Source organism: Hippocampus guttulatus, chromosome 17, assembly GCF_054856545.1.
Source record: "Hippocampus guttulatus isolate MCC_2025c chromosome 17, RoL_Hgut_1.0, whole genome shotgun sequence".
In the NCBI taxonomy this organism is placed as follows: Eukaryota; Metazoa; Chordata; class Actinopteri; order Syngnathiformes; family Syngnathidae; genus Hippocampus; species Hippocampus guttulatus.
This window is the reverse complement of record NC_141277.1, coordinates 7,910,050-7,935,428: the sequence shown is the minus strand read 5'-3', so window position 1 is coordinate 7,935,428 and position 25,379 is coordinate 7,910,050. Positions and strand designations below refer to the sequence as shown.

Below are 25,379 nucleotides of genomic sequence, written 5' to 3'. Positions count from 1 at the left end.
ACATGACATGGACTACTAAGTTTTGGGGGAGATCACACATTTTTGTGTGTAACTATTTTCTCCCCTTTGCTAGCAGACTAGCTCACTTCCTCCATTTAGTTATGACCATTCAAAGAATGAATAGAAACAGCTTGAAGGAATACTGCCTTTCTAATGATAATAGAAGGCTGGAACAGCAGATTTGAGCTGCAAAACTTTAGCACATTTTACTGCAACTTAGTGAACTCACAGTCGTCGAGATCCAGCAAGGAGACTTCCTTCTCGGGCGTGCTTTCCATCTATACCAGAGTGAATAGACTCAGATTGGCCAAGTTAGCATAGAAAGCTACAGTGTAAAAAATAAGTGGTTGCAGGCTAAAAGGCATCACTATAAAGCGTTACCTTGGGTTTGGGCTGGAGGTTGTTCTTCCTCTGTTGCTTCGCGGCAGAAACAGAGTCCAAGTCCGAAACAGACTCTGACGAGGAGCTTTCGCCCGACGAGCTGCTACCTTCCTGCATGGGCTCGTCACTATCTTTATCAGAGTCGCTGGAAGACAAAAGAAGAGCGTCAAACGTGGCATCACGTTTTCCTAATCTTTCCGGATTGCTGACATTTTAAGGCATGTGTCATGGAGAAATAAAAGTCAGTGAAAATTGAAACAATGCAGATGGCATTTATCAGTTCTAACCTTGCAAATGAAACAAAGAAAAATAGCACACTATAGTTCACCTTTAAGTTGGACAGGGAACTAAAACGAACAAGATAAAGAAACAAAGTGCCGTTATAATTCTTCCCGTAACCGTGTATACTAAAGAAATAACTAATTGTTCTTCACAGAGCGTGAAGATATGCTTGCAAGTGTTATATTCTACGTGTGTTGCTTGAATATCATTTGCTGGATATTTAGTTACTGCAATATGGATGCTAATTTTTGTTAGTCCATCCAATGGTGTTTTGCATCATTTGTTACCATTAAGCTACACAGACTTGATGAAATTGTTTCAAATCAACTTTTGGTTGACGTTTAGTTTGACAGGAAACCTATCCCGAGAGTGCATACACAAGGCATGACGATACAGTACACTGGGGATTTTCACCAATTGCGCGCGGCTTCGCAACGTAGGCACTCGACGCAATGAACTTAACGGGAATTTCTGGCGAAATGCAAAGTAGGTCAGAAAAACAAAACGATCAATGCCTTTGCCAAGCTAATTTAATGTTACATTTCTCCACCGCCGTCCCGTCTCATTGGCTGGCTCCGTGTCTCTTCAATTTGTCCCGATAATGAGTGTTTACTCCGCTGCGCCCGCCCGCTACTTTTGGCTGTTAAATTAATGGGGGAAATTGTGACGCTAACCGACTGTCTAACTTGGGCCATGATGAAAAGCCAGTATTCGTTTGGCCTACAGATTCCATTTGAGGCGAACAGGAAAAAGTCATATAAATCACGGCGGGCCTGATTAGGCTGGGCCCGGAACGACTGGGCCGTAATGAGGGCATGATGCCGTGTTTGTTGGGGGGGCTAATTATCACGTGCGTGTGGCAGCGGCGCTAATTACGCCGGCAAATGGCAAAAACGGGGGCAGGCAGAGCGCGGGCATTGGCTGCCACTTTGTGTGAAGGATGTGAATTTGAAAAGAGCGCCGTAATGAGTCGACGACTACGTTTTGCTAACACCGGGCTGCTAGGTGACCAATCACAAGTCATTAGCCGTGTAAACGTGGCCCACGCTGGTGGAGGACCATTCTGCTTGATTAGCTCCTTAATGGGACTCGTGTAGGGGCATTTTTTTCTTCTTCTTGACAGTGTTAAAGGAGTTTCAGTTTTGACCAACTAAGCGGTGAAATTGCCAGGTGGTCTTTGTAGCTCCATTCTGTGTCAATGGGACATGTACAGTGGACCTCCCCTATGTCACAGTTCAGCATTCGCACCCCGGCAAACAATTTGAAACAAAAAAGTTCACCCGCTAGTGTAATAAAGGCGAAAATCTGGAAGTACGTCGGTGAGGTCGCTTTCATATCCTCATTCAGTGTCCATATTGTTGAAACAGATTAGCGGGTATTTTCACAGCCCACCTCGGTTTACAGCGAACTTCACAACAATCAGCCGACTTTGTCTCACGCACAGCCGCTTAGCATCAATGTTACGACAGATTTATGAACACAAACAGTGTTGCAACACACACAGGAGACTAATATAACTCTACTCGCAGGCATATATTCTTTATTCTTTGCAAAAGCCGAGTCAATGTGAAGGCGAAAAGGAAGCAAAAGAACATCTTAGCTTTTTTTTTTGCCTCTACTCACTTTAAAGTACACTTGGGCTTTTGGAGTACCTGTCAGATGTGTTTTGCTGGCGTTTCTCCGCCTGGGCTTTCTTGGTCTTTTTCTTCGTCATTTTCTTTTTCTTCTGTTCGGATTCGTGAGGGCTCTTTTCCGATTCGCCGGAACTTTTCTCTGAGCCAGTGGAGCTCTTATCGGACTCATCACTGCTCTCATCCTCTTCGTCACTGCTGCTTCCAGACTCTGACGCTGTGCAACCAGAAAATCGCCACGTTATATGCACCATGTCGCAAATGTTTAATTAACAGCTATGAACAACAAGAGTGTAGATCGCATAATTTGTATTGTAGTAAACTGAGTTGTGACACGAACCTTCACTGCTGCTGCTGCTGTTGCTGCTACTGCTGCTGCTGCCGTCGTCGTCGTCGCTGCTGCCAGAGGCGTCGTCCTTTTTGTCTTTGTCCTCATCAGAGTAGAACTTGTCATCCGATTGGGCCGACTTGGTCTTCCCGACGAGCGGCGCCCATTCCTTCACCTGAACATCGCAGAAGGAAGAACATTTGATCCCATTCAACATTCTTGCGAACATGGAAAAAGATTTGGGGCGGAACAGGTAATCCAGGCCCCATTAGTTTGACGCAGAGACGGGCTCCAGAAGAAACCATCCAGGAAGACAATTTTTGGGGGGGAAGCCTGCACATTCACGATTCGCCATTTGTGAATTTACATTTTCCTTCGTCTTTGGGAGGGGAACCCATGTTGAAATGGTGAAGGAAAGGACAGAAGTCAAGGCTGTCTTTTGAAACCATCTCTGGTTATTGAGTTGATATTTTGCATTTACAACAATATTTTTAACATGGCAATGACAAGGAGCGGCAATTATTCACAGATTTTAACTATTCGCGATCAAAGTGTGTCAGCAGGTTATCATGTACTGTGAAAACAAAACTGAAAAATGAGGCCAGAGGATATTTTCATTGTTATATTGAATAGTTTGTATTTATTTTTATAAGTGAAATTAAACTGAAACCAGTGAACAAATAAAAACCTTTTTTAATTAGCGTGTCTTGAGAAAAGTACGTTGAATCATTTCTAATGTACGTAAATGTACGATTTTAAATACAAAAGAGTTTTCTTTTGCATGCGAATAGTTTGAAATATATTATTTAATTAGAAGAGAAAATAAAATTAAATGTTCATCCAAATATTTTTATTTATTACTTTAATTTTGTCATACAGGTAATTTTCCTGCATAAAAGAAATATAGATAATTTTTTGGGGTGGGGGTGGGGTGTGATTTGTGGGACCAGTAACTTACTGGCTCAATGACCTCCACGTTTCTCACAGACTGGTCGGGTGCCACTGCGGGCCAGTCCGACAGCTCCTGGTATCCGGTGGCTTTGCTGTTGAGGCTGTGAGAGAGCGTGCCCAGTTGGAAACGATCTCGATCTGAAAAAGCGGCAGCGCAAGAAAAACAGACAAAATCATCATTGTAAAATGGGCGGTCAGCACTCGTCACGCAGATCCGTTTGTGCAAAGTACCTTTGAATGCCGAATGGAGTATGGGGGCGGGCTTGGGTGCCAAAAGGATGCGGCGGGCGTACTTGTTGAGGGCGCCGCTCTTGCAGCTGGGCACGATCAGCTGTCGTATAAAGCGGGTGCGATCCCGGATATCGTAGTTCTGGTCGTACTTGCCCAGGTTGAGGATGTATTGGGTCAGCAGCTTGGTCTAGAGAAGAAATCCCCCCGCCCACCACCATTTTTTTTTTTTTTTTTTTTTTTTTTTTTTTTTACAAAGGCACACATTCTTTTGTTCTGTGCTTGACATCCACATACCTGCTTGGAGTTGGTGAGGTAGAGTTTGGCCGCCAGGTTGACGGCCTGCAGCTTGACAATGTCCTCCTCCGCTGTGAATGTTTTGGCAATCTTGCGCAGCACGTCGGGCGCAATCTTGGGCACGCGCTCGCAGTACTCGCCCATGAGCCACAGGATGCTGGCGCGAGCCATGGGCACCTGCGGGAGTCCAGCCGGGAGGATTGAGCAGCACGTCTCATTGCACATGGATTAAATAAATCACATCCGCATGGCATCTTACTGTGATTTTGTCAAAGAGCTTGGCCATATGCTTGATGATCTCGCTGTGTTGGGTGGGCTGGGTCAACAGCAACTTCCGGATGACCACCACGCTCTCGGCCACCACGCCCTCTGCACACAACGCCGCAGGCAATATAACAACATGATTTCTTACGTGTCAAAGAAATTTGGAGGCGGCGACCTTTGGTTCTCATAATGATCGATATTGGAATCAGAATGACTAAATTCTTACCAATTAATCACCCCTGTCAATTATAACTGCAATTGCAGTATGACCTCATATGTATCAAAAACATTTGCAAGTTGCTATTAAAACCGCCGAAGAAATGAAAGCGTAAGAATGAGGAGAATGATGAGAGGAAGAAGAACAGTGGCCGTTTTACCATCTCTGTTGGACAGCAGCAGCACCAGACCGTTGAGGCAGGTGTCGGTCACCTCGGCGATGTTGGTGGCGCATCGTCCGATGGCCTGGATGGTGGCTGCCGCAAAGGCTTTGTCCTGGCTCTTCACGTACGTCTGCTCAGACAATCAAAGTCAAGGTCTGCCGCCCGTCCAAAAACTGTCTACGAGAAGCGCAAACCTGGAACTCTCTCAGGATGGTGGAGATGTTGGCCTCATTCGCCAGGTTGGTCAGGATCTCCAGCTACAAAAACAATAGTTTGGGATCCAACGGCATTCACTGCATAAAGATATTGCCGATGCGGATCATACCTTCAGTGTTTTGATGTGCGTAGTGTCTGTGGATCGGACGTAGAAGCTCTTCATGAAGGGCTCAAACATCCCCTGTTTGCATTGAAAAATCAGTAGAAAAAGAAAAACGACAAAAGTGGCCTTGGGTTTGAATGGCACTTACCTTCCTCTGAATTGACATGGTGGCGATGTTCTGGAGAACCACGTACTGCACCTCTCTGCGGCACACGACAGAGCAGCGATCAATAACCGGCGATCGAGGGTGGACAAGCTGCGCTCAAATGTTTACCTGTGGCTCCTCAGCAGGCGCACCAGAGACTTAGTCACCATGTTGACTTCCTGTTTGGGCGCCAGGTGCCAGTAAAGCTGAGCCACTGCCATCACCACCTCAAAGCACAGCAAACACTTAGTCCCGTGTCGCTCGCACTTTTACTGCAATGGGGTTTTTTTCTGTTTGTTTGTGAACTCATTCAGTACCAGCCAATTCTGGACCAAGTCTGAAAAGACGTTTAAAAACGTCTTTGGGAGTGAATGAGTTAATGACAAACTATTGATGTTGCACATTCTCAAAAAGAAAACAACTGACGTTGCAAATTCCCAACAAAAAGGCAATCTAAAGGTTGAGCTTCCCTAAAAAGAAAACTACAGATTAACTTTCCCAAAAAGAAAACTCAAAAAATATATTTACATTTATAAAAAAACTATTGATGCAGTTTCTCAAAAAGAAAGGCTTTCTCGCAAACCTATACACCCCTAAACGACAGCAATATGGATAGAGATCACATGAAAATATATGTGCACTGAGTGTAAAAAATGAAATAAAAGGAACAAAACGAGAATTTGCATTAAAACAAGTGTTGATGCTAAATTTGCAGTGCTTGACGGGACACGTGCACATACTGTGTGTGTGTGGGTTTGCGTGTAAAGGCATCAACAAAGATGGAGACGGTGGCTGCTTTTTCACCGCCGCACCGGGGAAGAAAAACGAAGAAAAAAAAAGAAAACCGCAGTGCTTGTCCCATTTTTAATCATTGGGAAGCGGCGAGGAGACCTTGAGGCTGCCGCGTGATGGAGAAGCGCTCGACGTGTGCGGCCATCTCGTGACAGCTACCGGTTTGTCCATGTGCCTTTGTGTTTAGACAAAATGGCAGCCCAGGAATACATCATTGCTGAGAAGTGTGTTTGTCTCTGCGTGGATTTGGAAGCACAAGTCGTGTGGGGTGACTTTTGTCACAGGTTAATTGTTTGCACACATTTTTTTAAACAAACATTTGTGGGGGGTTTTCACACTACGCGGAGAGAAGAATATACGCATGAGTAATGTTGCATGCTATGTGTGTGTTGGTATTCCATGTGGTAAAGTAGCAGTTGGTTGAAGGTTTATACTGACTCTTAACATCTCTGCTAATTTCCGTCTTTATGCTATGTGAGCAATAAACTCACAGACTTTCTTTTGAGATAAAATAATCTGCTTGGGTTGAACCTTTTGGTGTTCCAACACGGAATTATTTTCTCTTTTGTTTTTGTCTACCAGTACATTTTATCTGGAAGCGCCAAAGAAACAACTTGGCGAAAAAAGGACTGCCAACTCACTGCCGTGTTGCGGCTCTGCAGCAGCGGCTTGGTGTTGCGGAGCAGCAGCCGGTGGTCAGGGTCCATCATGTAAGGTTTTTCTTCCGCCAGATCTTTTTTCTCCTCAGAGTCCGAGTCGTAGAAGGTCTTGTCGTCGTTTTCCACAAACACGGCACCCTGGCCGCCGCCGTGACAAGTCAAACACACAAAGGCACTTAATATCAACAATTGTCGCTGATAAATCCTTTGTTTAAAGAATGCAACTGAATTTCGGAAGGTGTCCAAACTTGGTTCGATAAAACACATTTCCAATGTCGAAGGTAGAAACGTAAGAGTACAAGGAAGTGGAACTAGCCTCAGGGCCTCGCCACACGCTAATTTTTATAAACATACACAGTGAATCTCAGTCTCTGGCTGATGAATGCCATAGCGAGCAGAGTGCTTTCGGCAGTATGTCAAACTTAACTGCTTACAAACATTTTTTTTCCCCTGGCACATTCCAAAAAAGAAGAAACTCTTGATAAAACACTAATCTGATGTGGCAGTCCCACAAAAGACTCATGATTATCCTTTGATGCCGTGTTGCACTTTTGTAAAACGACAAACAATTGACATAGCTCTCCCCCAAAAAGAATAGAAACTCCGGATGTGGCACTTTCCTCCAAAAATCTATTGTTTGTTTTGTTGCACTGCCCAAAAACAGAGTGGTGATGTAGCACTTTCCAGAAAAGAAGACAATGAACATTCCACTCTCCGAAAAACAACAACAAAAAACTATTGATGCTGCACTTTCCTAAGAACAAAACAAGAAATGATCTCTGCTGCACTCTCTTAAAAGATATTGATGGCGCACCACTGTAAAAACAATCCGAACTCATGATGTGGCTCATTCCCAAAATTAAGACAATATATTGCTCGACTCTTGCACTTTCCAAAAAAAAAAGACGGCTATGTTTCACTCCCCCACAAAAACAAACTATGCACTTTTCTAAACAGACAACAATTAATGCTGCACTTAAAAAAAAAAAAAAAAAATCTAAAACAAACTATTGCTACCGCACTTCCCTAAAATGATTTATTCGATCCCTCAACCCCCAAACGTCAATCTATTATTGATGATGCACTTCCCCTAAAAGAAAACATTTGGTTGTTGTTGCACTTTTCTCAATAAGAAAATATTTTCTCACACTTTTAATATACAGCGCTGTGGATGAATTGACCGAATCTCTGAAAATAACGTCGTGGTGCAGATGGCGTGTAACCAGTCACCTCCTTCCAGGGGCTGATGAACTGCGTGCGGGCGTAACGCGTCAGCATGGAGATGATGACCACCTGGCCCCACTCCTCCACATCCACCAACAGGTTGCACAGCTTGCGGTAGTTCTTGTGGATCAGGTCGATGCGATCCGGGCAAACCTCCTCGAAGGCCATCACCACGCTACCCGCCACAAGCTGGCCAGGACAAAGGAAAAAAATAAAAAAATCCACAATTAGACAAAATCAACAAAGTGTGTCAAGCCACTCAGGGGAAATAGAAACAATTGTTAACAAATCTGACCTCATTACGCCTGCAAGGCTAAAAAGAATAAAATAAAGTATTTTCAACTTTGATTGCAACCAGCGTTGATCATTGCGGGGGGAAAAAAATGTTAGCGTTTCAAAGTTTAAATTGAGTCATTTTCACAAGCGTGAGAAGAAAATCCATCAATTATACCTTTCCTACAAATCAAAGCAATTTATGTGCAATTCCCCGGGAAGCAGAACAACTCTATAATTTAGTTTGTTTGGCTCCATTTGTTGGTCTAGCTTGTTTCTCTATTTGTTTTCTACAGATGGTAGCTGATGGTTTTTTCCCCTTCTTTTTATTTTTATTTTTAAAGAATAATATCAAACGGAGCGGCACCTGCTAGCACGACTGCCTCACATTTCAGAGATCCAGCCGGCGTTCAATTCCGGGCTCTGGCCCTCCTGTGTGGCGTTTGCATGTTTTCCCCGTGCTGTGTTGAGTTTTCTCCGGGTACACCATTTTCCAGCCACATTTCAAAGACATGATGCATGCTAGGTTGACGAATCACTCTAAATTCTCCCTAGATGTGTGAGTGTGAATGGTTGTTTGTCTGTGTGCCCAGCGATTGGCTGGCAATCAGTTGAGTGTGTACCAACTTCCAACCTCAAAGGTAAACTTCCCACGCCGTCAAGAACGGTCAGTGTGGTTGATAAGGTGGTAATGGGAAGGGGAAAGAAAAAAAAACACACTAAGTAAATGGCTCTTCTATTAACATTTCCTCAAACAATATGAGGGGCAGGAGTGCGTCCTTGAGTCTGTGTTTGCGATGAATTCTAATTAGGCTGACGTAAAGACAACACTGCCCCCTCCCCCCTTTTTCTTTTTTGATGGATAGTACATCGTGGCGTCGGACGATCCATCCCTTCCTTCTTAAATTAATGGCCGTCCCACCTCGTCCCTAATCATAGGGAACCCTCACCTTCTTTCCTTCTCAGGTTTCAATTTAGTGGCGGGCTGGGAAGGTGAGCGTGGGGAGGGATCCATCATTTAATCTTGTAATGGGCGACATAATAGATCCATCACGCCAAAACAGCTGCACGAACTCTGCCGTCGACACTCCCATCACGCTGTCCCGTTTTGTCTTTAAAACAGCCGCAAAACCCCCACGCCCACACCCGTGCTCCTTTACCAATGTGTGTCACAGCCACCAAAACAAGCGGGCACATTTAGAAATGTAAATGTCAGAAGGCAACAGCAACTTCAGGTTTCCTGGCGATCACCTGATAGCGTTCCTAACCGTGCCCACAGGCTTTTTTTTTTTTGTTATTGTTGTTTTTATAAATGAACTCATCACAGACAACGCAGAGCGTCAACTTCTTGAGAAGGAAATAAACTGCAATAACAACAAAAGGCGATGGGGAATAGTGGGTCGATGGGCTGAGAAATGTGTAGCCTTTACATTTAAAATTACGACCATATCCAGGCGTTTCTGATAAACAGATAAAAGTGAACGATCCACTAATGTCAATTAGAATCATTTACAGCATTTCTGGGGGTTTTTTTCTTTTTTTAGGGCAAGTCCCAATTTGAAACTGCACAATGTCAGTGTAGTACCACATTGCGCCACAACACGCCAGGCTTGAGTTTAGCAGGAAGAGATGCAGCATAATTAAAAGCAAGAAGAGGCAGAGAATGTCCTCAACTAAACTCCGGTAGTAGACACCATTCCACTCACAATATTTGCTTGCCTGCGAGTACTGTTGCGTGCTCTGTTTGTAAAAGAACAGCATACCAAGTTGACCGTCTCATCATGTCATGCCACTTCTAAAACCATACACAGGCATAAAAACGCACTTGTGATGTCTATTAAATATTCAGGAGGGGGTTTCGCCATTAATCAGCAGCAGCTAGTACTTGTGTGATGATGGTGTCTCCCCCCCGTCGCCCCCTGCTCAATTCCCAAGCCTCACGTGTGCGCAGAGAAGTCATCCGTCTTCGTTAATGGGCTGCAGCTAAATATGCTATATATCTGCTCCCAAGCTTGCCGTCCCAGCAGTTGGCCCAAGCTGCTTTATTTGTTTGTACAATTACAAGTGTATGCTATGAATACATAATCACCGAACTCTGAGCATGAGTGTAGTGAAGCAAACAAATTAAGCATTCATTCATTGAGACCAGCTCCAATATTTTTTTTAAATTTTTTTTTAAGACCTCAGAGCGTGATGAATGTAAAATGGGGTGACACAAGTGTAAAGCTCAACGAAAGCTTAAGCACGAGCACGTGAGGACGTGTGGATTTAAGCACGAGCACGTGAGGACGTGTGGATTTAAGTAGGAGCACGTGAGGACGTGTGGATTTAAGTGGCCGCAAAAAAATAAAAAAAGTGAGGCACTGCCAGAACAAACTGTGGCACAGGGATACAAAAGGGCCAGGGGGCCAATCGCTTCACTGGGTTGCCCTCTGGTGGCCGCACTCACCGTGCTTTTGTCCTTCAGGAGCTTCTCGATCACTTCAATCAGATGCTCCTTCTGCTCGGGATCGAGGCTGAGGAGCAAAAATGTGGAAAAGGTATTAAAAAAAAAATCAAAAATAGTATAGTGCCCCAACAATGTTTTTTTTCTGTGGAAGGTATGCACATCACGCTTTTCTATCCAAATATGGTTGAATGCTCAACTGTCTAAAGTGTGTCTTAAACTCCGCCTCGTCCATCACTCTATGGGAGCCGTGCAACATCAAACCGCCTCAAGACAAAAAGACTGTCTTTTTTAACTAATAACAAGCGAAAACTGTGAATTGGGATACATTTGAGTCATCCTGTTGTGTTCAATATGGATCTTTTGTCACGCTTCAGTGCAAAAGGAAGCCTCAAACTCAAGTTCCGCACAGACTCATGATACTGCTTTGGAGATGCGAAGAGTAGGCCCAACATCAATGAGATGGTCGCATTAAAAGTGTGAACGTACGGTTGCGCGCAGGTACCTGTAAAGCTTCTGGATGGCGTGGGCAGACGTCTTCCTGACGTAAGGCGACAGGTCGGCCGCCGCCTCCTTAATGGCCAGCATCATGATGGGGACGATGATGGGGACGCGGATGCTGGACAAAACCCTCAGCGCGCTGGCCCGGATCAGTTGGTTTGGGTCCTGTTACAAAATGTGTGTGCGTTTGATTGTAAGTTGTCTTTTTTTTTCTACTGGAAACCCGATACTACTTTCCTATTGGCTACGGCATTGGTGCCATCTTGTGGCAATTAAGGGTATTACAGAAAGAGCGAATGCTGAAAAGCGTTACCTTGAGGGCTCGCTGGAAGGTGCTGATGGAAAGCAAGGCGAGGTCCTGCTGCTCTTCCGCGTATCTCACCAAATACACGTAGACCAGCTTCTTCAGCTGGCAAATGACACAAACAAAACCGACTTGAGAACAAGACTTTTTTTTTTTCTCCATGTCTCGAACTGACAATGTTGAGGGTGCTGGCGCAGGAGGAATAATGATCAAGTTGCCGACTGAACTCACTCCAGGTGAAGGTCTAACAGAAGACTTCAGAACTAGCAGCCTACTTTGTGAAGCAACCTTTTTTTCTTGGCGCAGACATGGAAACAGACGATAGAGTCATACCTCGATATTCTTACTCGCCACGTTCTTCACCACGGCGGGAAACAGCTCCGACGCATTTTTTCCTTTGGCAATCAGCTGTGGAGAAAAAAAAAACATACAGTTGTGTTCACAAGATGCTTTCAAGTGAATAACATCTGTATGGAATCCAGGGACACTGCACACTCACCCCGACGACTCTCTTCATGGCCTCCAGTTTGAGCGACTCCTTGTTGCTCTCCAGCATTTCTTTTAGGTCTTCATTCCTGAAGGGCACAAAGCAAGATGAATTGTGATAACAACGGCACTTTGGCTTGTTAAAGATATTCAGGTCGCGTGTGAAAGGTCCACAAGGGCGATGATTGTGTCAACAGGCCAACTTTGGAAAGAAAAAAAAAACACAAGTGGAATTAATCACTCACTTGCTGGAGCAGCTCATTCTTGAACTAATGCAAAAACTGCAGTCGCATTGTGTACCAGTACACAGACATTTGTTGTGCTCATCATTCCCAACACAATGTCCAAATACCAAATCCGAAAAATTCAGCAATCACAGTTTTCATAAATGGGATTTTAAAATGTTGTGTTTCGTACAACAACAAAAAAAAACTACATTTTTAAAAAATGTTTCAGGTCTCCCAACAGCAACAAACATCATTAATCTTAATATTTCAGTTCTGCAAAAGTATTTTTAAAAATGTTCATCGTGTTTCCGATATCTGAAGAATATCCCAAATTATTTTCTTCACATTTCAGCAATATGAGAAAAAATATATATGTACAGTTACTTTAGTGTCTCGGTTTTCAGATCTTTGGGTTTTGGATGGCTGACAAACATACACAAAACAACATTTGATTCCATCTTTTAGTAAACTGTAAAACACGACAACTTTTTGAAATAGTTTCCATAATTTGAATGATTTTTTTTTTACTTGTTAAGAATTTGATGTCAGCAAACATCAAGAATTTTATTTAATTTTAGTTCTCCCCAAAACACCCCAAAATTAATGCCTTGGTATTTCAGCAATCCAAAAACCAACAACAGCTTTGGTGACACTCTACCATACACGAAAAATGAAAATTAAACTCCAGACTGGACAAGTCAAGGTCCTCAGATCTCATCCGTGCCATCATACCCATCTCTAAGCGACTTGTTGGCTGAAAGCGTCAGGGTGCGTTCTTCCTGGCTCAGCTCGGACTTCAAGGACAGCTGCAGGTGCTCAGCCGACACCATGGCCGACCTGACGGCCACGGCTGCCTCCGAGCGGAAAGTCAACAAGCGTGCGTCCATAGTGAGACGCTCTCCTCGCCGCTGCTCTCTGGGGCGACCGGTCGACTTTGTTTGCACACTCGCCGCTTGCCTTCTTCCTCTTGACTTTGGCAAATTAAGTCGCAAGACTGAGTCAGCTCGCTAACAGCGTGTCATTCTTCTGCTAACAGACGACATGTTTTTCCAGGACCATCCTCCCCTAGTCACCATGTTCATTCCCCGGCTTAACTACTCTGGACGGTGGGCAACTTTTTTAGTCACCTAGCAGTGTGTTTGACGTGACGGATAACATGAAGAATGTCAGGGAACAGCCGGGAGCATGTGATCTCCGTGACTTTGCCTCCTGAATCAATGTCTTATGGCCATAAACATCTCATTGGGTTCACTCGTTTAAGTTTCAGATATGTGAAAAACATCATTCATTCATTTGTTTTCGCATTTTTGGTATCTGGAAAAACATCCCCAAAAAAAATGTCGCCTGCCATTTTAATTCTGATACCCAGAAGCCATAGAAATTGTTTGGTCTCCGTCATTTCACAATTGCAGTTAACATCCAAAAATATTTTCCTTGTGGTTCCCATCGATATACAAAAAACATCCGGGATCTGTTTTCCTACCCCAAAATCTTGCCTAAAATATTTTGTTCATTTTTATCTCATCTGCAAAAAAAAAAAAAAAAAAAGCTTTCCTATGTGTATCCGGTATCTGGAAAAACAACCTAAAAATTATATTTAAAAACAAAATCTTCTAAAACAAGTGAAAATGTGACACATACTTCCGAGTTGGAGGCACCAATGTGTACAACAATGTGTGACATTCCTCACTGCCACCCAACTCGAGCTAAACACAAGATCCGAGAAGCTGCTGTAATGTGGACTGTTGAAATCTTTGTAACAGACCATTACCCTCTGCTGGAAACTGGCTGAAATGACGCCCGAAATCTTTAATGTTCTCAACATTCAGATGTTTCTCAACCTTTATTAACCCAAAGCAAGACTTTCCATGACGAAACAAGTAAGGCCAATGTTCTTTTTAGGACCAGTGTCCATTCCAATGATCTTGCACTATAAAATTGCCCTTAAAGTGTCTCGACTAAAACCATGTCACGTTTTGTTGGTGCCGCTGTTGGAACTGCGTGATAACAAGTCAGTCTGTGAATCATTTTTAATTAAGAAGGTAAATCTCCTCAATACAAGTTCACAGTCAGAAAATCCTACCTAGCACGTGTGAACACATTTTTGAAGACTTTGAAAGATAAACTTCAGACATTCTAATGGCAATTGAGGCCTTGTTTTTAGATTCATGATTCATTGCCATTTCGTGCTTTTTAAGGATCCACAGGAACACTTATGTATTATTTCAAAACGTGTGTTTTGAAAAGTTAAAATCTGCTCACGGTTACAATTTAAAAAGGCATGCTTAAAAGTGCTGTATGTCGCTGATTGCAGGCGGGAGCGGACCGCAGCCCTCGCGAGAAACGGGGGGTGGCTAAATCTGACATTTTGACCCAAATTTAGTGGCTAACTGTCACTGGCCATCATTGTAGCTAGCTACCACAGTTCGCCTGCGCTGAGGACACGTCAACGTGGCATACGTAGCTTAGCATTGGTCAAAGTAGTCATGAAACAATAATAATAAAGTGGCCTCACTTTTTAAAGTCAGCGCTGAAGAGTCCGAAGGCGGACCCGGCCCCCGCCGTGGCCGTGCTCTCCTGGCCAGCCTCCACCGCAGTCTCCGCTCCTCCACCTTGGTCGTTGTACAACGCTGTCGTCGACATCTTCCAAACTTTGTCCACTCCCTATCCCACAGAAATTTGAATTAAAAATAAAAAGAATAAACTCCCACTTTCCCCGCCGAAGGCCCACTAAAGTGTCGTGTTTGTCGGCGTGGCACCCGTCACAGAACTTTAATAAGACGCGGGCAAACTTCTGTTGAGATTTTCCTCCAACTTTTTTTTTAACATTCAGTACCGGAAGTATTGGAGCTGGTGTCACATGACAGGTTTCGAGAGAGGCAAACATAGACTACTGTAGATTAGAACAGGTTGTCCATTGTGTTGTGGCGTGGGAGGCGCTCTTTGAAATGTGTTTCTATGCTCAGTGTGCTTTACTCCCTCAAAACACTGCCGCGAGGAGAAGCATGTGACACATCTTCACTTTGAGAAAATACTTTTCTTTCTTAAAAAAAAAAAAGATCATGATGAACATTTCTATCAAATAGTGTAGCCTATCTTCAAACAGGAACACGTAATGCCTGTAAATTCTTTTGTTTTTCAGTCGATGTCCCTTTAAATGTAACCTTGGTTACAATATTTCACTTTTCAAGAAACGTGCAATTTCCTAACTGGTTCGATTTAGGTTTCGTTTAACACTGTACTGGATCTCGAAATTTAAATACATTTTAATGGAATGACTAAATTGAAATTTGGGCTGCCTTCTGGCTTCACTCACGGGGGCCCTCTCGATGACGGAGGTGGTAGTGAGTCGCCGCGCATGCGCATACCCACCAACTCCACTCGACATGGCGCTTGCAAAGTCCGTGTACAATCTGCTCTTCAGGAGAACGTCCACTTTCGCCATAACCATCATGGTTGGGGCTGTCTTTTTCGAGCGAATATTCGACCAAGGTGGCGACGCGATCTTTGAGCAAATGAATCGCGGGGTAAGACACTTTATTGATGCGGAAATTCTGCTTCTATCCTGACCTTGCATAGGCAGAGGACGAAGTACTTCTCGGTGCTAGCTAAGCTAACTTGGCCGCTACCGCTAATTTGAACCTACTTAGGGTCATCAAATTGTGTATTATTTTCTCATCATTAAACTGATCTTGTGTTTTTGTTAGAAATTATGGAAGCACATCAAACATAACTACGAGACCAAGGAAGAATAATGGGGACGCCCGTTTCCACTGGCTCAAGTTGAAGCTTGTCATCCTGCCTGTTTGGACTCCACTCACTCATTCACCCACCGAAACAAACAACAGCAAAGACGGACTCAATGTGCTTCAAACTGACTCCAAAGTTTGACCAGACCCTACGAAGGTGATGCAGTGGACCCCTGGCATTTCATTCTCCCGATTCCTGTCATATGTTCTGCCTTTATTGTCACTCTCACGTATTGTAAATGATTAAATTAAATGTTGACGTCTTAACGGATTGGTCTATTGTTTTTTCCTTCCAATAATATTACTGTACTTATTTCCATCTTTCCCACCCTATGTTGAGCCATGCCGCATATCTTGGAAAAATCAGTGCACACTGCCTAAAATCTCATGACAACTATCGGGAAATAAGGAAGATCTTGCCGTCTGACCTTACTTTCAAATGCACTTAGTGTGTATTGTAGGCCTGTGGTCCCTTGAGATTCAAGTGACCCACACAATTTTTTTAAACAAGAGTCATTCAAATGATTTTTTTTCTTTGTTTTGACTTCAGTGTAAGCTTGAGAAACTAGCACTGTATTATGTATGGCATTCAACTCTCAACACATTAGGCAACAGTTTTACAGGTAAACTACATATTATATTTGTATATACATCTATCGTTTCATATGTCAAAAAATGTTTGAGTCTGACAGCGCTCCCATTACAATTTGTTGAGTTTTGGGGGAGGCCAAAATGTATTTCATAGTACAACATTCTAATTCATTCCACTGAGAGAGATGATGATTCAGGTGAATTTTCATTTAGAAATTCAAATTCAAACTTACTGTTCCTAAAAGATCAATTTTCTTCTTAAATTACGAAACCTTTCCTGTCCAAGAGGTGGCGGTAATTCCAAGCATTCTCACAAAACTTGTTTTGAATCAACTGCTGCTCAAGGAAGAAGCCGGCTGTCTGACGTCATCTCTGCGCGACGCGTCTACTCGCAGAAAATTGCCCCAGCTGTCTGAACTGACAACCAAAAGTTTCCCAAACAAAGCGTGTCAGTTTCTTGAACACATGCAGAAAATATTTAGTGTCCGCTTTTCTGGTTTGACCTGAAGGAGTTTGCACTACAGTCGAAGTTAAAAACCACACGACGAGAAACTGTTGGCACCTGAAAACGGAAGCGTGCCAGCATGAATGAAGAAGGTAAGACAAGAGATGTGAGAGACTGGGGGTATCGCGTGTCTGCTGTTATTTGTGTGTGTTTGTTCTATACTGTTATTTTCTGTCTGTCATGTTGAGTTTGTGCCCACGCTTTTTATTGTGCATTTGTGTGTATGCTGTCTCCGTATTATTGTTTTCAGTACATGTGCTGTTATATCGTGTATTTACTGGTGATGTTTGTGCATTTTTGCTATCATTTTATCATTTGCCACCAGATTTTGTGTCATTTTACTTCTCATCCTAGAAGTGTCCCAGGTGTGCAGACAAATTGAGTTTCCTGTTTGTTTGTCTTGACTGTTGCCTCGTGTTTTTCCTATTCATGGTGTGCGTTTGTGGCGCAGAGCTGTTGGAATACTTCCGCGGCCAGCTGAAGCAGGACCCGGACGTGGCTTCGGCGGTAGCTGCCATCCGCACGCTGCTCGAATTTCTCAAGCGAGATGAAGGTGACGCAACTTCGCCTGCATGTGTGTCTGTGCACTCGTGGTGCTGCTGCTGTGATTATCGATGGCCTTGTGATATTCAGGTGAGACTCTCCTGGGCCTGAGGGAGAACCTGACGTGGGCCACCGACCGTCTGACCAGCGTGGACTCGTCGGTGGCCGTATCATCAGGCGGCGAGCTCTTTCTACGCTTTATCAGCCTCACGTCGCTCGAACACCAGGTGGGACGGTCGCCAACCTGCTCAAATCAACTGGCAGATGCACTTTGTATAATATTGCTTTAAACACACCATTGCACTCTACAGAGATAGATAGATTACTGTAGTTTGCTTTCACTCCGGTCCAAATACCTATCATACCACCACTTGATTGTACACAGCTGAACTTGGGGGGGGGGGGGGCAGGAACGGCTGTAAGTCTGTGGTCACCTCAGTAATGTGGCAGCATCTCATGTAGTTATTTTCTTGTCACCACGGCGATGGCCGGCAGGAATTGTCACGCTGCAAGAAAGTGATGGAGGAGCGCGGGCAGCTGTTTGTGGACAAGATCTCCATGTCCAGGGGCAAAGTGGCCAAGCTGTGTCACACCTTCATTAAGGATGGAGCCGTAAGTCTCACCCCCTCCCCCCAAAAAAAAGCTGGCTTTAAAGCACACTTGCAGCCCTGGCCATGTTGGGGTACTTGCACCTCATGGGACTAAAATAAAAGCTGCTCAGATTTTTTTTTGATAATGGGTGAAATTGATTGATTGAATGTAATATATGAATAGTCCGTCCATCCATTTTCCGAACCGCTGAATCCTCACTAGGGTCGCGGAGGGTGCTGGAGCCTATCCCAGCCGTCTTCGGGCAGTAGGCAGTAGGCAACACCCTGAACCGGTTGCCAGCCAATCGCAGGGCACACAGAGACGAACAACCATGCATGCTCACACTAACGCCTAAAGACAATTTAGTGCGTTCAATCAGCCTGCCATGCATGTTTTTGGAACGTGGGAGGAAACCGGAGCACCCGGAGAAAACCCACGCAGCCCTGGGAGAACATGCAAACTCCACACAGGGAGGCCGGAGCTGGAATTGAACCCGGTACCTCTGCACTGTGAAGTCGATGTGCTAACCATTGGACTACCGGGCCGCCCTAATATATGAATAGTAATTTATGAATTTAAAAAAATTACCTATTTTTTAAATTTCATATTAATGTTCAGACTTGCATGCTAATCTCATTTTTGATCCCTTAGGCCTGCTACATTACTGACGTCTAATGTTGGTGATCATGCTGGTGCCGGATGTAAAAATGTGAATAACCACCGGATTAATCGGTTATCAAAAGTTATTGACAACCGATTAGTCATGAATTATTATTGCGCTACTACTTTGGACATTCAGGGATTCTGCCCGTCATCTAGGTTGTGTGACTTACTCCCACCTGTGCATTGTGTGACAGAAAATCCTGACACACTCGTACTCGCGGGTGGTCCTCAAGGTACTGGAGAAGGCGGCGGCGGAGAAGAAACGCTTCTCTGTCTTTGTCACAGAGTCGCAGCCTGACGGCGCTGGGTGAGTCGCCACCACCGCCACTGTCTTACCTCGTGTCACTTTTTCTTCTCACCCCTCATTGTTGTCCAAAAAAAAAAGGCGACGGATGGCGGAACACCTCAGAAAACTCAACGTTCCTGTCACAATCATCCTGGACGCCGCCGTGGGGTGAGGAAGCATTTTAGTCATTTGAGACTGCGGATACCAGCCACCGATACAAAAAATGATTTTGTTTTATGTAGCAAAAGTACTAGAGGTATTGGTGAGTAGTCAAAGAGCCAGTACTTGTACTGTATCAGTCTTTAAAAAAAAGTGGTACAGAACATTCCCATTTATATGAAATATTGACAAAATATTTGTATTAAACATTGAACATTGTGTGATGGAAAAGTGGTTAGAACTGCATGACTGTCCGTGTTTTATGTTATGTGTTGTGTTTATTATTTTACTTTATATTAACTGTTTTGTTAAGCGCTTTGTTACAGCTACCGCTGTTGTGAAAGCGCTATATATAAATCAGCATGTATTGTATTGTATTGAAGACAAAATGTTGTTTTGCCACACAAATGACATCATTTGGCTGAAAATAACTACATTTTGACACAAAAATAAGAGTTGGACATGAAAGCTTTCCCCCGGGAAATGCGTCATATTTTCACGCGTCAGGTACATCTTGGAGAAGGTGGATCAGGTCATTGTGGGCGCCGAAGGTGTGGTGGAGAGCGGCGGCATCATCAACAAGGTTTGTCACCTTGCCCTTCGCGCCTTTTGCTTCTTTCGTCATTCGTCCATCTCACCTCTGGTGTGCCTCTTCCCTGCAGATCGGCACCTACCAGATGGCGGCGTGCGCCAAAGCCCACAACAAAGCGTTCTACGTGGTGGCCGAGAGCTTCAAGTTTGTGCGCCTCTACCCGCTCAACCAGCAGGATGTGCCCGACCAGTTCAAGGTGAGATGAACTGACTTTCACATCTGCGCATGCGAATGCCCAAGAGCTCATTTTAGAGTACCCTGGTGCCAAGGAACTATCTTGAAGCGAGTTGAGGATCTTCATTTAGACAAACGCAGTACCATCCTGCTATCTCAGAGCATTTTGGTCCCAACGAACTATGTTGAAGTAATTTGAGGGCCTTTATTTAGACAAAAGTAGTTCTTTATAGTCATTGTGCAGCATCTGGGTACCAAGGAACTAGGATGAAGTGAGTTAATGAGCTTCATTTGAGACAAAAATGTGTGTGTGTGTGTGTGTGTGTGTGTGTGTGTGTGTGTGTGTGTGTGTGCGCGCGCGTCAGTACAAGGCTGACACGTTGAAGAGTAGATCCAACCTGTTGGAGGAGCACCCCCTGGTGGACTACACGCCGCCCTCGCTCATTACGCTGCTCTTCACCGACCTGGGCGTCCTCACGCCGTCGGCGGTTAGCGACGAGCTCATCAAGCTCTATTTATGAAACATCAATAAAAAGAAAAAAAAATCTGAAAGTGTCTTTAATGATTCGCCCCACCGGTGATCTGTCGCTCAAAGTCCCCCTCGCAAATTTGCCCTTTCTTCAGTTTCTTGAGCAGACGAGTATCCTTCATGAGCTCCTCAATGTCTTGGTCCTCGTCATCGGAGCACTGAGGAGAAATTTGAATTAAATTAAATTCTCGAAGTAATATTTCGAGGTTAACATTCCGAGGATTTGAACAAATTTAGATCTGTGAGCGATTATCAAAAATGATGATGTATGAATTTGATAATCGGGTAATTGTTGCACCTCTGCTAACAATCTTAGTGAAATTTCCAAGAGGTTGTGTTACCTGCGCCCGTTTCCTCTTGGCGGCGTTCTTCTTGCGTCTGTTCTTCTTGGCCTTCTGTTTGGACCAGGCCTGGTTCCCGACGGCTTTCTTGGTCCTCGTCTTGTCGTCATCCTGCTGCCTCAACTTGAGCTCCGCCAGCGTCTTCTGCCGTAGTTTCTCACGCTGTTTGTCTTTGTAACGAATGGTGTCCGTGTCCAACGCCACCGGCTGGAAGTCGGGGAAGCTTTTCCCGCGCAGTTCCGGCATCTTGGGCAGACGAAGGAGCGCAAAGCCGCGGGCCACAGAGGAAAAGTCCAAATCTACAGGAAGGAGGAGGAGAGAGTTAAAAAAACAAAACATGAAGGGAAAAATTACTTTTGACTGCTGATTGTTGAAGACTTGACCTTTGACCCTGAAGATGAGGCTGCACTCGTGCTTGGCGTAGGCCTGCACGTACGACACGAAGGCCTTCATGCCCTTTTCGAAGACGGCACGGTCCGCCTGCGCCAGCGCCTTCACTTTGGGCAACACATCCACCACGTCGTTCACAGCCGGCATTTTCCGCAGCGGACACTACACAAGGGAATGAGGGACAAGCATACTTTGCATTTTGAAACACAACAAAAAGATTGCTGACAAACACATCCGGCCCAACCGCATCACCAACATGGGAGATGTGCCGCTCACTTTGTTGTATGGTTGTGAAAATACGGTATCTATAGTTTCATCATCAAATCTGTGTACAATAATGTGTATTATACTGCCCCCTGGTGGCTAAGGTGCACACATATTTCTCATTGAGCTACAATGAATACTGTTTAATTCTTTACATTCTATTTATTCACGTTACTATTGTTTGTTCTTACCAACTATGTTAGTTAATGTTACAAAAAAATGTATCTGGTTTTTGATGGTCACCTTCTGGTTGATGGACAGGAAGTTGACATAGGAGTCCTCCATTGGCAGCAGGAAGACCAAGGCGTTGCCGTGGTTACCAATGCGCGCCGTGCGACCGCAGCGGTGTACAAAAGCGCTGGGAAGAAGGTGCACTCATTACGCTGACTTGCTCGCGGCCACAAAATGTTCACGTGGTACAGCCGTTGGGGCACTCTACGCTAAGGAGGGCGACTCACTTGGCACTGCTGGGGGGGTCATATTGCAGCACCCAGTGGACGTCGGGGATGTCGATGCCACGCGCCATGACGTCCGTGCACACCAGGATGCCGCTGCAAGGGTCCCACGGCAAGCATGAGGCGGGGGCTAGGACCGGCGGACGCGCGAGCCAACGGTCGCTCACCTTTCGAGGGCTCGAAAGTCAGCAAAGATTTTGTTGCGCTTGTGTTTCATCTTGCCGTGGATGCAGTGGACGGGGACATTCTTCACCAGAGTTTCCAAAGCACGGCCAAAGTACTCCACGCAGGCGCACGTGCTGAGGAGAAGAGAGACGAGGATGAAGAAATGGATGAGGAAGAAGTGGTGGACCAACAGCATGAGAAGGAAAGGAGAGAAGAAGAGGAGAGATTGGAGGGGGAAAAAAAGGAGGGGTGAAGATTAAGTGGAGGCAGAGGAGGAAGATGAGAAATGGGAGGAAGAAAAAGAAGAAGCGTAGCAAGATAAGGAAGAGAGTGAAGATGGAGAAAAAACAACAAAATAATAATGTGACATGGCGTGGTGTCTGTCGTGTGACGACAATGTGGCACCTGAAGAAGACGAGCTGCTTCTGACGTTTGTGTTGCCGTAGAAACGCCACCAGCTGGTTGAACTTGTTCTCAGCACGACATACCTGAAGCAGAAAAACCGTGAGCATCCGACGCAGGCGTGTGGGTGGATGACTGACTGACTGACTGACCGTGTAGTAATTGCATAGCCTGGCGGGTGTCCTGAAGGTGACGCTGTCGGCGGTGCCCTTCTCCTTGACGACGATGCGGACCGGGTTCCTGAGTCCGGCTCGGACAAGCTTCTCCAGTTCCTGCGTCTGTGTGGCCGAGAACAAGCCCGTGCGACGCTGCTTGGGCAGGAAGCTCAAGATGGCGTTCAGACTGCCGACAAAACACCGTTGTTAGTGTTTGTACTTTAGCGGCGTGAAAAAGAAAACCGGTATCGAATCATAACTTTAGTGCATTATCTGCACTGCTAATGTGACATCAAGGAATGGAACCCCCCCACCTCCAATTTAATGATAAATCGACAAAATATTTGACAGATGAATCAATAACTTTTTTAAATAATAAAAAATAAATAAATCCATTATTGCGAATATTTTACATTAGACCTGGCCAAGTAAGTCTTCCCCTCAATTTATCATAATTCCTTCGCCACAAGACTGTGCTAAATCACTACTTTTGTCTAAATGGAGCTCCTCAACTGATTTCAACATTGTTCCTTGGCTCTAAGATGCTAGCATGGAATTCACTCATCACGACACCCCTGGTTATAAAAAAAGTTACCAATCACTGCATATTAGGAAAGCCAAGTCAAACCAAAAACTAGATGTGTTGTTTTCAAGTGCCTTTAATGGCCATAGCCCAATGAGTGAAATCAGAAATTATCATCTTGATTTGACATAAATTAGTTTAGACCTTGGTCACCGGGCAAATTCAAGCTGTTGCTCAAAGCGGCCTAACCTGTCTGAGATATTTGCGTTCTCTCCAATCAAGTGAGTGGAGACTGGGCCCCTACCTGTTCTCAAAGCCCATGTCCAGAAGTCTGTCGGCCTCGTCCAGAACCAGCACATCCAGACTCTTGACCGAGCCGGCCAGGTCCACACCGTCCCCCTTCCTGCGGAACATGTCCTCCAGGCGGCCAGGCGTAGCGACCACGATGTGAGCCCTGCAACACGACAACCATTCCCTGCTTTGGATTTGTCCATGGAGACTACTTTGTTGGAGGGTGGTGGGGGCATTTTTTTTTTTTAGAACGGTTCAGCCCCAACCCCATCCCACTTCCGCGACACATTCGGTAGAGCATCTGCCTTTACCCGCGTTCCTTGAACTTTTCAACATCCTCCATCGGGTTGTTGCCTCCAATCATCAACATCTGCCTGGAAACAAACAAGAGTGGAACCCTTGTTAAAAAGACTTGCTTTGCTACCATTGGCCCGTGGCTCTACTTACGTGAACTGCGGAAACTTCTGGAGGAAGCGTCCGATCACTTCGTTGATTTGCACAGCCAGCTCACGCGTGGGCGTGACCACCAGTGCGCCCACCTATGTCAACATGAACGCGTGTGAATAGGCGACCAACGAACACACTGGTAAATTTTTCCGTAAAATTTCCATCGAGAGTCGGAAAGCTTTCAGATTGTTAGCCTAAGAGGATAGAAGCCTACCTCACATTGAAAACTTTTCAAAAAACAAGGAAAAAAGGTTTCTTTATTGATTTGGTAAGACTCAGTACATCCATGCAAAATGGTGACCTCCCCTTGCCCACATGTGATGGCATTCGGGTGTATTCATAAGTGAGTTTTTTTTCCACTTGACCCAAAATTTGAGTTAGCGCTTCAGATACGGCTCTTTAACAGTAAAGTTTATAACTTGTAAAATTCACAGCATTTTTCAACATTAACCACACAGACACATGCACCTGCATCTTCTTAAGCTTTTCTTCTCTCCTGAGCAGAACCTCCAGAATGGGAATGACGAACGCCAGTGTCTTCCCACTCCCAGTCACCTACACACACATAATCAGAACGAGACAATATATATGAATATAGATATGGATGGATGGATAGAGGGGAAAATGAAAGAGGGAGAGAGAGAAAGAGGCAGACAGACAGACAGATGAAGTGGTGGGTCTTTTCGACTTTTCTTTATAAGTAAAATTTGTCACTAACCGCCTCAGCTGCCACATCCTTGTTCTTCATAAAAAGTGGGATACAGGCAGCCTGGAGGGAAGACGGAAACAAATAAAGACACACGCACACAAACTGGTGTACAGTATTGTACTATTCTTATTAAAGTTGTACGTACGATTTACGTCCATTGAACATACCTGGACGGGCGTCATATGCGTGAATTTGAGCTCGCGGAGCGTCTCTAATATGTTGTCGTTTAATTTAACAGCCAACGTGTCCCACGTACCATCGGTCGTGTTCTCCATGCTGGAAAAAGTGGCAAGCGAGGGCTGTGGAAGTTGTTAGCCGACACTAAACTACGCCACTAACACTTCCGGGTTGCGCGTCGCGTCGGGGGGAAACATGCGAGTGAGGAAATTGTGTTTACATAAACGGTGGTGATTTAAAACCAATTCATATCAATTCAAAATACTGCCCGAATTAATTTACATAGAAGTTATGTGGAAAATAAGTACCACTGTATTAAACCCACCGTTCCTCCCCGACTTGGGTTGCGCCGAAGCCTCCACTCCCAAGTGGAAACATGAGCGTGAGGAAAAGCGTATTTTCAAAAAAAAAATCTTAATTTTTAAGGTCACAAGATTTTCTATGCAAATAGCTCAAAAAGAAGTCGCTGTCACAACCATTCTCAAGATAACCTTGCCACACACTAACACTTCCGGGTTGCGTCAATGATTACGTTCCGTGTGGCAAAAAGACAACTTTTA

General features: G+C 44.7%; 4 protein-coding genes across 8 annotated transcripts in view; 2 read left to right on the top strand and 2 right to left on the bottom strand.

Annotated features, from left to right (window-relative positions):
• Positions 1-14,943, bottom strand: part of ap3b1a (adaptor related protein complex 3 subunit beta 1a) — a 28,346-nt gene extending 13,403 nt beyond the window's left edge. The window contains exons 1-21 of one of the 3 annotated variants that reach the window (XM_086134868.1): positions 14,634-14,943; positions 11,905-11,980; positions 11,739-11,813; positions 11,415-11,510; positions 11,106-11,266; positions 10,604-10,670; positions 7,888-8,070; positions 6,640-6,795; positions 5,336-5,433; positions 5,210-5,264; positions 5,068-5,139; positions 4,937-4,999; positions 4,740-4,872; positions 4,358-4,467; positions 4,099-4,275; positions 3,805-3,991; positions 3,581-3,711; positions 2,635-2,797; positions 2,316-2,511; positions 382-526; positions 230-278 (exon numbers count right to left, since the gene is read on the bottom strand). In XM_086134868.1, the coding sequence (XP_085990994.1) occupies positions 230-278; positions 382-526; positions 2,316-2,511; positions 2,635-2,797; positions 3,581-3,711; positions 3,805-3,991; positions 4,099-4,275; positions 4,358-4,467; positions 4,740-4,872; positions 4,937-4,999; positions 5,068-5,139; positions 5,210-5,264; positions 5,336-5,433; positions 6,640-6,795; positions 7,888-8,070; positions 10,604-10,670; positions 11,106-11,266; positions 11,415-11,510; positions 11,739-11,813; positions 11,905-11,980; positions 14,634-14,761 (2,521 nt within the window). In that variant the 5' untranslated portion in view covers positions 14,762-14,943. Of the gene's footprint in view, positions 1-229; positions 279-381; positions 527-2,315; positions 2,512-2,634; positions 2,798-3,580; positions 3,992-4,098; positions 4,276-4,357; positions 4,468-4,739; positions 4,873-4,936; positions 5,000-5,067; positions 5,140-5,209; positions 5,265-5,335; positions 5,434-6,639; positions 6,796-7,887; positions 8,071-10,603; positions 10,671-11,105; positions 11,267-11,414; positions 11,511-11,738; positions 11,814-11,904; positions 11,981-12,850; positions 13,206-14,633 lie in introns of those variants that run through there. The other 2 variants (XM_086134869.1, XM_086134867.1) reach the window with 2 other exon arrangements.
• A 533-nt stretch (positions 14,944-15,476) lies between these two features.
• On the top strand, positions 15,477-16,138 carry uqcr10 (ubiquinol-cytochrome c reductase, complex III subunit X). The gene is made up of 2 exons (XM_086135138.1): positions 15,477-15,645; positions 15,826-16,138. Exons 1-2 carry the CDS (start codon positions 15,505-15,507, stop codon positions 15,871-15,873), a joined length of 189 nt encoding a protein of 62 aa, XP_085991264.1. The 5' UTR covers positions 15,477-15,504; the 3' UTR covers positions 15,874-16,138.
• A 691-nt stretch (positions 16,139-16,829) lies between these two features.
• Positions 16,830-20,523, top strand: eif2b1 (eukaryotic translation initiation factor 2B, subunit 1 alpha). The gene is made up of 9 exons (XM_086135526.1): positions 16,830-17,055; positions 17,415-17,516; positions 17,597-17,733; positions 18,002-18,118; positions 18,955-19,067; positions 19,146-19,214; positions 19,713-19,788; positions 19,868-19,993; positions 20,337-20,523. Exons 1-9 carry the CDS (start codon positions 17,043-17,045, stop codon positions 20,490-20,492), a joined length of 909 nt encoding a protein of 302 aa, XP_085991652.1. The 5' UTR covers positions 16,830-17,042; the 3' UTR covers positions 20,493-20,523.
• On the bottom strand, positions 20,162-25,305 carry ddx55 (DEAD (Asp-Glu-Ala-Asp) box polypeptide 55). Of its 3 annotated transcripts, XM_086135525.1 has the most exons (15): positions 25,145-25,305; positions 24,810-24,918; positions 24,652-24,702; positions 24,402-24,488; positions 23,934-24,025; positions 23,798-23,860; positions 23,500-23,649; positions 22,670-22,859; positions 22,521-22,603; positions 22,118-22,249; positions 21,954-22,046; positions 21,739-21,853; positions 21,225-21,393; positions 20,842-21,140; positions 20,162-20,658 (listed from the first exon to the last, which is right to left on the bottom strand). In XM_086135525.1, exons 1-15 carry the CDS (start codon positions 25,195-25,197, stop codon positions 20,530-20,532), a joined length of 1,815 nt encoding a protein of 604 aa, XP_085991651.1. In that variant the 5' UTR covers positions 25,198-25,305; the 3' UTR covers positions 20,162-20,529. The 3 variants fall into 3 exon arrangements, with proteins under 3 accessions (XP_085991651.1, XP_085991648.1, XP_085991649.1); XM_086135522.1 differs by having other exon boundaries at positions 22,521-22,859; XM_086135523.1 differs by having other exon boundaries at positions 22,521-22,859; positions 24,810-24,941; positions 25,145-25,291.
• Positions 25,306-25,379: the final 74 nt, after the last annotated feature.

What these genes read in the sequence shown, in the direction of transcription:
- uqcr10 (XM_086135138.1), top strand. Translation starts at nt 15,505, where the DNA reads ATGGCGCTTGCAAAGTCCGTGTACAATCTGCTCTTCAGGAGAACGTCC. An exon ending in TTGAGCAAATGAATCGCGGG is followed by an intron (nt 15,646 to 15,825) that starts GTAAGACACTTT and finishes TGTTTTTGTTAG; the next exon opens with AAATTATGGAAGCACATCAA.
- ddx55 (XM_086135522.1), bottom strand. Translation starts at nt 25,197, where the DNA reads ATGTTTCCACTTGGGAGTGGAGGCTTCGGCGCAACCCAAGTCGGGGAG. An exon ending in GACATGGGCTTTGAGAACAG is followed by an intron (nt 22,860 to 23,499) that starts GTAGGGGCCCAG and finishes TTTTGTCGGCAG; the next exon opens with TCTGAACGCCATCTTGAGCT. An exon ending in CCTCATCTTCAGGGTCAAAG is followed by an intron (nt 21,141 to 21,224) that starts GTCAAGTCTTCA and finishes TCCTTCCTGTAG; the next exon opens with ATTTGGACTTTTCCTCTGTG.
- eif2b1 (XM_086135526.1), top strand. An exon ending in ATCCTGGACGCCGCCGTGGG is followed by an intron (nt 19,215 to 19,712) that starts GTGAGGAAGCAT and finishes TTCACGCGTCAG; the next exon opens with GTACATCTTGGAGAAGGTGG. An exon ending in GCGGCGGCATCATCAACAAG is followed by an intron (nt 19,789 to 19,867) that starts GTTTGTCACCTT and finishes TCTTCCCTGCAG; the next exon opens with ATCGGCACCTACCAGATGGC.